The sequence below is a fragment of the Arachis ipaensis genome, chromosome B1 (genome assembly GCF_059453495.1).
Source record: "Arachis ipaensis isolate K30076 ecotype BB chromosome B1, ASM5945349v1, whole genome shotgun sequence".
Classification (NCBI taxonomy): domain Eukaryota; kingdom Viridiplantae; phylum Streptophyta; class Magnoliopsida; order Fabales; family Fabaceae; genus Arachis; species Arachis ipaensis.
The window spans coordinates 37,778,006-37,792,151 of NC_142436.1; the positions used below are offsets into that span (position 1 = coordinate 37,778,006).

The 14,146-nt window shown below is 29.4% G+C and overlaps 1 protein-coding gene across 1 annotated transcript; it reads right to left on the bottom strand.

Moving 5' to 3' along the window:
• Positions 1–7,183: 7,183 nt before the first annotated feature.
• Positions 7,184–7,779, bottom strand: LOC148576248 (uncharacterized). The gene is made up of 2 exons (XM_088500955.1): positions 7,723–7,779; positions 7,184–7,630 (listed from the first exon to the last, which is right to left on the bottom strand). The coding sequence occupies exons 1-2, from the start codon at positions 7,777–7,779 to the stop codon at positions 7,184–7,186; spliced, it is 504 nt and encodes a 167-aa protein (XP_088357081.1).
• Positions 7,780–14,146: the final 6,367 nt, after the last annotated feature.

A 14,146-nucleotide genomic window follows, 5' to 3' on the forward strand; every position in this document is an offset into this window, starting at 1 on the left:
GAAGGTTCAGTTTTCTGCCTCTTCATAGTCTTCAAAATCAACAAACCAAAGAAAAAACGATACAATCTACACTACAGCAAGTTATCAACTACAACAATACCCTACACTGCAGATGTTTTATGCGAATAAAACCATAAAGAACTACATCAATGTGAGGAAGCACGCAAACGGCAATAAAGGTGTAATTTTGAAAGCAAACCCCAAGTCCAAAATTTCCGCTAAAAGCGACAGGGCAACGAATTGGAATGGGGTGGAAAGCGAGTACTATACCATTGATGCAACGGTGGGAGCAGCTGTGGAGCAGAGAATCTAAGACGCTTGATAGGTGGCGGAAGTTGGCATTCAGTCAAGACGTGGTATCTTTGCAACATCCGACGACAATGGCAGTGGTTACTGGAGACGGTGCGCAGCGTGAAGCTTGAAGAACCACCATTGTGGGAGTTGTGTTGCAGCGGAACGGAATGGAGGCTCGAAGCTGCTCAGACAAGTTGAGGAGGGATTTTCGGGGCGGGTACGAGTGGGTCGGATTCTGGATAGTTAAGGTTCTGTTTCTGTTTTGACCAAAAAGACAAAAAAAAAAAAATTAACGTACCACATCAGCAAAATTAATGTTGTTAGTGATAGAATAGACAGAGAGACTAACGTAATTAATTTTAAATCTTTCGAGGCAAAAATAGAGATTAGAGTATCTTTTAGGGACGATTTTGACTATTGACTCTAATTCGAATCCTTGAAGATTTCTTTTGTCCAATTCTGGGCTCAACGTTTCTCGTTAATTATCTTGGTTCATGGACTTTTTTCCTTTCCTCAACTTATTATTATTCTTATATATTTCCTAGACACAAAATAACTACCAATTTCTCGACTACTAACAATGTACATGTTAATGATGAATAGTACCGTGTCCTGCTAATAGTAATTATATAATCACTTAAAACTTATTCCATTATAAGACAACCATAATAATAATCCAATAATTTATTTATGTACCCAAAGGAATCTTCCACATATCACCATCAAAGACAACTGTTATCTAGCAGCTGCCAAAAATATCAAATATGTTGAAGTCTTGTTATGTATGTTTTTAATGTATATTTCCCACTCTTCCAATTGTTGTGTGCTCAGCTGATGGTTTTCATTTCAGTACTATTAAAAGGCTTCTCATTTGTCCTAAGTTTTTTAGTTCTTATTTTATTTTCTTTAATTTGTTTTCTTCTCAATGTCTTCACGAGTCTTTTTCTGATCTTAGTCTACAATGCTTAATATAATATTATACCCTTTTTTTTCGTTTCTTAATTAAAATATCAGTTATCGTCAATTAGCTTATAAAATTGAATAAACTATTATGATATCATTTGTTTGAAAGGGAATAACCATATCTAATAATTCTAAATTTTTAAATCATACAAATTCGAATATGATGCCATTATTATATTTAGTATGTTAAAAGTAATAAAAATTAAATTTTAAATTTTAAATTATAAAATATTGATATTATATCATAATTTATTTGTTCTAAAAATTAAAGTTAGTTAGATTGATAGAAGCTACATCCTACATGAATAATTATATATTTATCGTAATAATATATTTTATTAATTTAATAGTGTAATACTAGAATCTTTGTGAATAAAAAATTAAAGAGTAATTATTCAAATCATTCCTAAGAATTTTTAAAACAAATATTTTAGTCTCAAAAAAATTAATACACAAAAATATTTTAAAATTTATTCAGACAGATAAATCAGTCTTTAATTCATTTTTTGACAGAATAATTACTAAATTAGTCTCAAAAATTTTAAAAACGAATATTTTAGTCCCAAAAAAATTAATACACAAATTAATTTTAATATTTTTCTCCGTCATATAACAGTCTTCCATCCATAAAAAAAATAAAATAAAATTATTATTATTATTATTATTATTATTATTATTATTATTATTATTATTATTATTATTATTATTTGCACAATATTATACTATAATTTTTTATATTTTTTGAACAAAAATAATCATAAGTTTATTGATTAGATTTTTATGTATGTATTTATAATATAATAATAATAATTAATAATATTCAATAAAATTATTAGAAATTATTTTATAAGAAACTCAAAGTTAAAACTATTTGATATTTTTGTATTTTTTTTTTGTGACTATTTTTGTATTTAATATAATTAAAAGATGTCCTATTTTAAAAATATGTTTGTATTAAAAGAAAATGTTTTAATTTGAATTTCAAAGCATCATTATTCATATTATTTGTTTCCCACAAAAAGAGTGTATTAATATGCTAGTATCATCGTCCACATGCACAAAGTTAAGTTAATAATAAAAAAGGTTGGTATATAATAAAAGTAAAATAGACGAAAGACTGTTATATATATGCCTGACAGAAAAAATATTGGGAATTGATCTTTGTATTAATTTTTTTTATGGACTAAAATACCCACTTTTAAAATCATTGGAGACTAATTTGAATAATTACTTTACCAAAAAATAGACTGAAGATTGATTTATTTGTCCTAGTAAAACATTAAAGATTGATTGTGTGTATTAATTTTTTTTACCAACTAAAATATCTACTTTTAAGATCGTTGAGAATTAATTTAGGTAATTACTCTTTTCTAAACGATAGAATTCACTCTATATCCCTTGGTTTGTAGAAGATGTCTTGCTGTGGAGGAGTTATTCCTTCATTGTTTGGTTTTCTGTAAAATCTTGCGCAGTTTGGACCAATGCATAAATTGAAATTCCTGATTTACAACAAATTTCAAAAGCATGACAATAGTAGATGACATTAGTAATGAACAGTGCATCTTAAATCTGACGAGGAGTAACAATGTTGAGTTCCTGGTCAGCTTTATGTCTTAGCTCGATGAAGACGATGAGCATCCTCTCTAGTTTCCTTTGCTTTTCTTACTTCTTTTACTATCTTTATCTTCTTGTTTATTTTAAATAAATCTTTTTGTAAAAGATCCTAGTTTTAGCCAGGTCTATCGTAGATCCAAGCGTTTCTTTTTCATTCAATAAAATTTTAATTTTAAAAAAAAATATTACTTAAACGGATTACAAAAATTAATTTACTAAAGTATAGATCAAGTTACAGAAAAAATTAAGCACATAATAAGTTTTTTCTTACTATTACATAGAAGTGGAAACTATTAAAATAAAATTCTAACAAACATTTTTAGAGAATAAAAAAAATTATAAAAGAAAAATTAATTAAAATAAAAAAACATAATTTTTTTATATTTTAATATATTATTTTAAAATTGAAAATTCGAACCAAATCAATCAAATTCTAAGTTTGATAAAATAAATTATAATTAACTTATTAAAAATTTTATTTAAATTAATTTAAATTTAAACTTTCTTATAGTTAGAGAAGTGATAATTGCCGCTCCCGTTTGTCTAATTTCACTTCTATATTTAATTATTTATTAGTTTTAGTTTTTTTTTTTTCAAACATTTCCTTCATTTGTTGGCTAAAATTTTTATATATGGATATTTTTAATGTGAAATACAAAAATATTTTATTATTTTAATGTTCTACATAGTTGTGGTGGTAGCACAAAGTCATTGACGTTTTGTAATAAATAAAATTTTAAATTATAAAAAAACAAAACATTATTAACTTTTTGTAATAAAAAATATTATTTTAATTATTAAAACATAAAATATTACTAACGTTTTGTTAGAAAAATATTATTTTAATTGAAAAACACAAAATGTCATTGACGTTTTGTAAATAGCCACAATAATATAACACACAATTTGGTTCATAATAAAGAATTTCACCTCTAATAATACAATATTAAAACAAAAGTTCTCATTTGTTCTATTCAAAGTATAATTTAGGAAAATTAGTATTCAAATTTTACATACCATAACTATAACTTTATAAGTACAAAAACAATATTTTATGACCAACATATAATTATTATATTCCATATTTAAAAATATGTTTGACTCAATTATTTATATATCTTAAAATTTATACAAATACAAATATTTGAATAAATTTTTACACTATCATTAAATAGTAATTAAATTAAAAAGGTATATCGAATCATGATACACTAAGATATTTCTAATAAAATATTTTTTAAAAATTACAAACACTACTTAAACGTATTACATAAATTAATTAACTAAAATATAGATTTAGTTATAAAAAAATTAAGCACAAAGTAAGTTTCTTCTTATTATATAGAAGTGAAAACTATTAAAATGAAATTTTAATAAGTGTTTTCGAAAAATTAAGAAAAAATTAAAAGAAAAATTTCTTTAAAATAAAAAACATAGATTTTTGATATATTAATATATTATTTTAAACTAAAAAAATGAACCAAATTAATCAAATTCTAGTTAGTTTGGTTTGATTTAGTTGGCTTAAAAAAAATTAAATTAAAATTTTACATATAATTAATTCGGATGATTTTTTTCCACAAAAATTCGAACGAAACCACGCAAAAAAAAAAAGAATCAGTGTAGAAATTTTGCATAACAAGGTATTTATTTTATTGTATTAATATAAACAATCAAAATTTTTAATACTAATAAAATAAAATAAACGTCCTCTCTTTCTTTCTCTCTCTTTCTTTCTCTCTCTCTCCACAATACTTTACTGAGAAATTCCAAAAAGTCCATAAAACCATGGAAGAAGCCCACGCAATAGCAATCATCGTATGTGTGGGACCCAAAAAGTTCAATGATATTGGGTGCACTATATGGAATAGAAACGATAAAAGAATCAATTAAAGTGATGAAAATAACGTCAGAAACCTAGATCTCGGGGCCCACAGTAAAAAATAAGATTTACTGATAAAAGAAAAAAAATTAAATTATTATTTTTAAAATTTTTTATTTTAATAATTATAATAGCTAGATTAAAGATTTAAATTTAATAAGTTTCTATAAAATATTTTTTAAAGTAAATTTTGACTAAATATAGAAACGAAAAGAGAAACCATAGAAGTTTTAGCAAAAAAATAATATAAAAGAGCATGTAATATTAGATTGTTCGGCGATTTTGCACTTTTTCACTCGCATCTTTGCTGTGTTTCCACGCTCCTCTATATTTTTTCTTTTATTTTTTTTTTAATTTTAACATTTTTGCTGTTGTACATAGAGAGATTACACTTCTGCAAGAAAACTATAGTTTCTAAACAAAAATACAAAGTAAAATTTATCAATAAAAAGGTCTCTCATATAGATAATAAGGAATGTTCAACCTTAAAAGAAAAAATCAATCTAATTTAAAGTTTACAATTTAATATAATTTACATTGTATCGATTTATTTGGATTTGTAAAAGAAAATTTAGATTTAAGCAACCTATATTTTATAAAATAATATAAATAAATTAATTTTACATTTACTTATATAACAAATTATGTAATAAATTAAATATATTATAAATAATATTCTAGTTTTGATAAAATAATAAATTATGATATATTATACTATTTGTATTGAATTTAATTAATTTTAAGAAATATATCTAAAGTCTAATTCAATAAAATATAACTTATTAAAAATTTTATTTTAACTAATTTAAATTTGAACTTTCCTGTAGTTAGAGAAGTGATAATTACTGCTCCCGTTTGTCAAATTTTACTTCGATATTTAATTATTTATTAGTTTTAGTTTAATTTTGCAAAAATATCCCTCATTTGTTCATTGAGAGTATAATTTAGGAAAATTAGAATTCAAATTTTATGTGCTATAACTATAACTCTCTATAAGTACAAAAATAATTTTATAATTTAAAAAATTAGAATTCAAATTTTATGTACTATAACTATAACTCTATAAGTACAAAAAATTATTTTATATATGACACACATATAATTATTATATTCCATATTTAAAAATATGTTTGACTCAATTATTTACATATCTTAAAATCTATACAAATACAAGTTTTGCAAACACTACTTAAACGTATTACATAAATTAATTTACTAAAATATAGATCTAGTTATAGAAAAATTAAGCACAAAGTAAGTTTCTTCTTATTACATAAAGGTAAAAACTATTAAAATGAAATTCTAACAAGTGTTTTCGAAAAACTAAAAAAAAAAGAAAAAAGAAAAAATTCATTAAAATGAAAAACATATATTTTTGATACTTTAATATATTATTTTAAAATAAAAAATGAACCAAATCAATCAAATTCTAGTTGGATTTATTTGATTTAGTTGGCTTAAAAAACTAAATTAAACTGAACATTTTACATATAATTAATTTGGATGACTTTTTTTAAAAAAACCGAACTAAATCACAAACAAAATTAAGTTAACTAAACCACAAACAAAAATAAGTTAAGTGTAGAAATTTTGCATAACAAAATATTTATTTTATTGTATTAACATAAAGAATCAAATCTTTTAATATTAATAAAATAAAATAAACGTCTTTTATAAGAATAATGTGTGTAAAATATGAAAACAAAAAGATGGTTAAAAAGCATGTATCAACAAATTAGCAGATAAATGTGTTGATGTAATCACTACACCAAATCCGACAAATAGCAGCGGTTATGTACAGGATTAGCAGCGGTTTTTAACCGCTGCCAAACGGATAGCAGCGGTTGATAAATCCGATGGAAGATAGTGTGCGGCCAAACCCTTAGCAGCGGTTACTAGTTATTAGTAACCGCTGGTACAACCGCTGCTAAATGGTATTTTGCAGCGACATTATTTTGCAGCGGTTTCTTCCGCTACTAAATCGTGAAAATATCATTTACGGGAGATTGCAGCGGTTGTCAACCGCTGCAAAATGCCATACGTTTACTAATCCTGTTATGAATATAGCAGCGAATTTAAAACCGCTGTCAAATGTCGAGTAACACTTTTTAAAAAAAAAAAAACCAGAATTTATAATAAAATATGACAACTCTTTTATTCTTTATATGTTCATCCACTCAATTGCGTTAATTTATTAAAATAACCAACAGCCAATCCAAAAACAACACACGAAACGAAACATAATTAATTTTGCGAAGGTGAATCATTATAATGATAATTTGCATTCAGTGCATCCATTACTGTAAACTACAAATAAAGTCAACAAGATAAAAAACTACAAATAAATATCTCAAAAGTCATTATGAAAGTAAACAATAAAAGAGTATTCCGATTCCAACACTGATAAGTCAAATCATTAGTGCCCACACATCATCTTGCATGGGATGAGGTTGGTGCACTTCTCAAAGAATCCAAATCCGCAACTATTTCAGGTGGCAAATTACCTCCTTGTTGCTGGATTACGTATGTCAACAAATTTCCCATTGTCTGTATTTTTGCCTTCTCTTCAACTACCTCTGTCTCCATTCTCTGTCTCTTTGCCTTTTCCTCTGCTGCTGCCGTCTTGAGTTCTGCTGCCTCCGCCTTGAGTTCTGCTGCCTCCACCTTGAGTTTCACAATCTCCATCTGATACTCCTCAATCTGTACACCGTAGTCCGACTGCTCTGGAATGTTACGAAAACACCGACTCGGACATGTACCAATACCGAGTCCACAAACTCTTCCTGGGTGCTCCTTTCCAAGCACTTGTGCAAGGGAATCATTCTGTGAAAATTCCTTGCTAGAGGGGTCTTGGCTCTCAATAAGTTCAATTGCTTCCTGCAAACATGTGAGGTCCAGATTTACACTAATCTAAATTCAATGATAGTAATCGCAAAGGGAAATTTGAAAAAGTAATGAACATGATTTACCCCAACCAAACGTGCTTCTTCATTCATATACTTTCCATTCTTTTTTTTATGACTCATGGTCCATCCCTCTCCTCTCCCAATAGGCCTTCCCTGTCATTGCTCCTATAACAATCATCAACACACATTTGTATTAAAGACAACACTGTATTACCAGAAACACGTCAATATTCTTGAACTGAAGTTAAATTAATTACTTCTTCGTGTCTCTTTCTTGCCATCATTTTAGAACTTCCAGTATGTGTGTATTGTTGCTTTGAACGATTAACGGTATTTTTTTCTACACTTCTCCTACACACAAAACGAAGAAAAATAAATGTTATCGGGATAAATTACTACACTGTTAATGATTTTATAAATCAGCCTTGAGCGTACAACTTCAGGAAACAAAAAAATGATTTGGTGATGAACTTTTGGTAGTAGTTTTTCCACTATCACAATAAATTTAGCATATTTAGTAGTAATTCATTACCATTTAAAATCGCATACAATGAAATTTCAACTACATATTTGTTACCTTCGTGTCCTCGTCCAACCGATATTGAAGAAACTTTTTCCAGTGATTTGCCTCTATTCTTGCTGGCTTACGCTTGATATTTTGCTCAAAAGTTAGTTCTTCGTCATAAACCTTATGGAACAAATGATTTCTTGAATTCCTCCAGCAGCTTCCTATTCTTTGTAAAATTCCCAGCTTTATCCACCCTTTTTTATCGTCCTCATAGTGGAATACTCGCTACAAGTAGTTCAGATCAAAAGACAACATGTAATAATTAACCACCTCAAACAGACTAATGTATTATCAAAAGACATACTTTATGACATCAATAATTCTCGACAACAAAATTCACAGAAATCAACTACAAGAAACCCAACATGCACTATCCTTCTCTAATTTATCAAACTAAAACAAATAAAATAGAAAACCAAAGAAATCCACCTACTAACGGAGAGTTGCATCACAAAAAAATAGCATCCCCATAGCTAGGAAACAATGAAATAATCTCTCAAGAAAAAATTAAAACCACATAAACATTCAAAATTTTAAAGTTAGGACGGTAACATAATCAACTTGTGCAAATGTGTTCCAAATTTATTTTCCTCAGACATTTTCATCTAACCGAAAATCATAAATAATAGCTAGTCACTCTCTAACTAATAGCAATAGGAGCAGCTTTAACATTCTCATGAGGTTTATAAGTTTTATCATTATTATTGTTATTATTATTACTATAATTATTAGTTACATTGCTATACACGAAGGATCAGATTAATTGGGGATTAAGCTATATAATTATATAGTGCAATTTAAACTATACAAAAAATTCCTTAGAAATTTATTGAATATTCTATAAAAGTCCGTATGGTCGATATCATGTGTGTGCGTCTTAATCTTTCCTTCTATTGTTCATTTAATATGTAAAAAAACAGCAATTTACATCGAGCATTGGTAGTGCCTTACTTTATCAAACAAAAGAGTAAACATTACCTTAACATGGTCATACGCATGCTCCTTGGAAGCCTTTCTCATTGTCTTCTAACTCTTTGCACAAATTGGTAATTGTTAAAAATTAGACCCTAATGTCCCCAAGAACCCGCTCAATAAGCCCGCTGCCTGACCAACTTGTTACAACTCTCTGTTATGGTGTAGAATGATCTTCTTTCCAGGAGGAAGTGCTAATGCCTCCTAAACAGTCAGCTCCATAGAAGAGATCACACCATTTTCTAACAGCAATGAACAAACTTCAAATGTTAGTTTACTAAGAGAATATAATGCACGGAGAAGAATCATTACATTTACTAAGAAGAAAGCATCAGAAGAATACCTATGACATCAACAACCCAATAATCAGTGTCTTTTTTTTTTTTTTTTACTATTGGCATTGCCTTGATGTTCAACTTCATGTGCGGCAAATATGTTGTCTAGATGGTCATCGAATGACTCGATCTCATCCACCTCCGGGTCATAGTCTTCATCTTCTTAATGGTCATCTACACCTTCATGTGAATCCAGTGGATGCTTTCTATTTGTCGCAGGAGCTCGAGCGTCCCCAATGTCACTTGACGAAGCCAGCCGTGTTTCATTGTGAGGTGGTCAAAACGGTATAGCGTTAACACGGATTGTCGAGCACCGTTGCCGGAAAGCGGAGGTGGAGGGGCTCTTGCACGTCGCTGTGCACTTGAAGTATCTGCTCCTGTATCATGCGTTCCATCCGTTTGCTAAAAAAAAGTAGTTAGAATATCAATTTATTTTATTCAAATTTCCCACAAATTATATTGAAAAAGTGTATATACTACAAGGCAAATGAACATTTTAAATAACTGGTGAATTAAATAACTCACTGGAGTAGCATGGGTTTGACTATTAAGGCCAGCTACAGTTCCGAATGCATTACTAATGGTGTACCAAGGTTTCCTTGGCATTTGATTATTCCTTTACACAACACAAGGTCCTTAGAGAACCAGCAATAGAACGCCAATGGAAAACCAAATAGTGCACAATGACTATACCAATTATATCAATCAAGTTTCAAACAACATTTAAAACATTATATAGCAATTTTGTTGCTGAATAATAATAAATAAATGAAATTAAATAATCATGAAAAGTCTGTTATCAACTTTCAAAGGTGCTAATAAAGGAGACAAACTCTGTGGTGTTAAAGATGACATGGCAACAATTTTTCATCCCCAACAAATATTTGTCTAAGTAAAATGAGAAATTAATGTAACCTTGATTAAATCAAAGCAAATCGAGCATTAGAGAATTTGTTAAATAGCAACATTTGAGATGTAAATATCTATCGTATTAAAAAGGGTTCGAATTTTGGGTTAAACTGAGGGAGAGTGTGTATGTTCTGTAAGACAAAAAAAAGAGAGAGAGAGACAAATAGATAAAAGACATTAATAGATAAAAATAAATAAATAAATAAATGGGAAAGGAGAAATTCGGCCACAAAAGTGTTTGCCTCAAGTTAATTCGAAGATGAATGAAGAACTTTGAGAAGTTGGGTCCAAGTGTGTTCGCTCCAAAATCAAATAATTAACCAAATTAATCAAACTTAGTAAAATTAAACAGAAAAATGGACCAGAATCTAGAAGAATAGAACTAGAACAGGGCAAAAAGAAAGGGGACAGGGGTGCTGCAGCGGTGGTGGATGGAGGACGCTGATACAGGCGGCAAGTGCCGGTGTGCTGGAACTGTGTCGGAACTCTGTGGAAAAAAGAGAATCAAGGGCTCCTGCTTGTAGTGCTTGTGCTATAACTGCTTGTTCTGCTAGTGCTGGAACTCCGTGAAAAGAAGATAAAAATTTTTGAAGGCACAATTTAGAGAATAAAAATGATAACAACGTGACCCATGCTTATCTTTGTTGTTTGGAACTATGTTGCAGTAACAACAGAAAAACATTACGAAAAAGAGCTAATGCAAAAGACGAAAATCTGTTACATAGGAGAAATCATCATCAAACTAATCATGAATTGCAGAAAGATATAAACAATATAAATTAATTACATAAGAGTGAAAAAGGAACAATGATGGAAAATTTATTCACCTTAGGTGACCGGGCAGAAATTATAGAACCAAAAATCACGGTTTCAGAATCAGTTCAACCCCTTGGTTAAATTTAAGAGCCTTCTTCTCAATGATTAAAATGACATGATTACTGTGCATAGGAATAAGCTCAGTTTTCGTGCAAAATCTATCTGAAATAAGAATTATAAAGTGGTTCGGGGTGAAGGAGGCGCAGAGTAGGTTATGAAGAGGGGAAACACTGACTGCTAAAATATTGTGTGGTTTTTGAAATCCTAACAACTTCATCTCAATTAGATTTTCCGGCTTTTACTTAACTAGCTTATTTGATTTCAAATTTTGCTAAAACGTTGGGTGGTTTTTTGAAATCCTAACAACTTCATCTCAATCAGATTTTTCGGCTTTTACTTAACTAGCTTATTTGATTTCAAATTTAAATTTTTTTGTTATCTGAGTTGAGTAGCCCGTTTCTCCTACTACTTAATTTAACCTTTTATTTAATTAATTTATCCTCCTATTTAATTATTTGTAACTAAAAAAAAGCCTTCTGTTCAAAAATAGACTGTAAATCCGGAGAATATAGGCAAATTCATTTTTTTCTTTACTTATCTTCAAAACAGACTTGATAATAACTTATATTTTAAATGAGTTTGGTCGACTATATAATAACAGATTTCACTTAAGTATAATTGTAAACTCATTAACTCCACTCTTCTTCTTTTTAAATTTTGGGTGCCAACAACAGTCGTCTGTGGGTTTCATCAATTTCCAACTACACATTCGTCCAGGTACCACCATTTTCAGTGTTAGACTCTAATCTCCTTTTCAATTGTCAAAATCAAGGTTTCGTTGTACTTAATTTTTCAAGTAATTCAAAATCTCAGTACTAGAGTTATTTAACTAATTTTTTTCATTCGTATGACAATATTGCTTGTTTTATCCTATTAGCTCCGGTTTCGTCTTTAAGAGTAATTGCTATGCTCCAAACTAAATCTTTAAACTCTATCCCCCGAAACTCGTTAGTTATTAAGTGCTTCACCTAAATTTTTAAATAGGTTTCTAAAATCTCTCCTACACAATAAGAAAACTCCAGATGTATTTAAATTTATCGCATTGTGTCAAAGTTTTTATTGCCAAAAAGTTTTAACAGGGAAAGCTTTATTGCAATAATACTAGTCGGTGTGCAGGTCCTCAGAAAGCTAATCAGTAGAAATGTTCAATTAAAAAGAAATACAACACAGCAACAACACAACAAAGAATCAAAAGAATATTTAAAACACAACAACAACACAACACCTATAGGAATATTGAAAACAAAGCATCAACGAAAGAAATATCTAACAATCAGCATTATCGGGTGCTCTAAATCGAACGTGTATGCTTAGATTGCCAAAGGGAAAGTTTCACTTGGAAACTGAAGAACACCCTAACGAAGGAAACTTCAATAACAGCTTAAATCCAAATTCACAATCCCTTTAAATTTAAGCAACAAGCAACTTCAGAACTAAAGCAAGCTTAACAAGATTCAGCAATGAACTAAAGCAGTAATTTTTAGAAACATTAACTAAGAAAAATCAACAAATCATACAATGAATCAATAAAAAAAACTATAATACACAACAGGAGTAGATTTAACTAATGATTTAAAATTTCAATCTCAGTAGCACTGACAGCATCCAAATATTGAACAAATATTCCAGGAAAGACAGATAAGACTGCAGATTATTACTTCAAATTAGGTTTTTACCTAATGTTATTGAAAGACAGATAAGACTGCAGATTTGGCGGCGACGGGAACAGTGGCTGGGGTAGAACGGTCGAACAGAGCTGGCGCCGGTAGGAAGACACTCGCGACAGCAACTCGCTCTGGCGGTGGTTGCGATGTTGACCGCTGTCACTACCGATGACAACGATCACAGAGGCGGCGTTCACGACGAGCTAATAGAAGGTGAATAGAAGACTGGCGGCGGCTACGGGTGACGATGGTTGGTGGGGAATCGCGACGAGCATATACGGTGAGGAAGAGATGAGTAGCGGTGGCTGGGGGACCTGACAGTGGCTAGTGGGGCGTTGCCTGGGGGCTAATGTTGGCGGCGGTCTTTTCTCCCCTAGGTTAAGCAAACTAGAGATTTTGTTTTCTATGTGAGAGTGAGACAGATGGGAGAGAGGGTCGGGTGTTTTGGGGGGTGGGGTTTTCAATTTTTTTTAGAGAATCGGTCTTTTGATAAACCCTACCGGTTCAGTCGGTTCACCTAATTATCTTATATTATTAGTGTATAATATAATCATCTTAAATTAATTTTTGTGATAAAACTGTTTGGGAAAATTTTGTTGAATTTCATAAATTTTTTGGACATTATTTTATATTTACTAACTATTTTACATCTTTTTGATACACATTTCAAACTATTTTTTTGGCATCATTGACCTATAAACATAAGGTGCGTAATTATTTATGTGTTTTTGTTGTATTATTTGGAGTATTTTAGAGTTATTACTTCCCTTTTTTTGTTTGTCGTAATACTATTCTCGATGTGTGTTCTAATTATTTATTTTTATGAAATGATCATTTATTAATGAATATCGATATTATTTGACATATTGAATTAATGTTCAGCTTATTTAGTTTCTAATTATACCTGTTAATTCTTTATTATAAAAATTATAAGACTTAATTAAAATAGTTTGGCTCAACTTTTTAGGTCTTTGATGTGTTCCTCTGCTGAGTACTAATTAGTAGTCATTGTATTGATGATTTGTAATTTTTCTCAAAAAAATTTATGGTTTGTTTACATAAGTTTCTATCACCCTAACATTAGTACCAAACTAGTGTAGGTTCTCGTACAATGTCCGAAATAATTAATAAAAAAATAAAAAAATTTATTAAAAGAGGATAAA

Bases quoted from the DNA above. Each gene is read 5' to 3' on its own strand.
- LOC148576248 (XM_088500955.1), bottom strand. From the start codon at position 7,779: ATGAGTCATAAAAAAAAGAATGGAAAGTATATGAATGAAGAAGCACGT. The intron at 7,631-7,722 runs GTAAATCATGTT...ACATGTTTGCAG, and splicing joins AAGAAGCACGTTTGGTTGGG to GAAGCAATTGAACTTATTGA.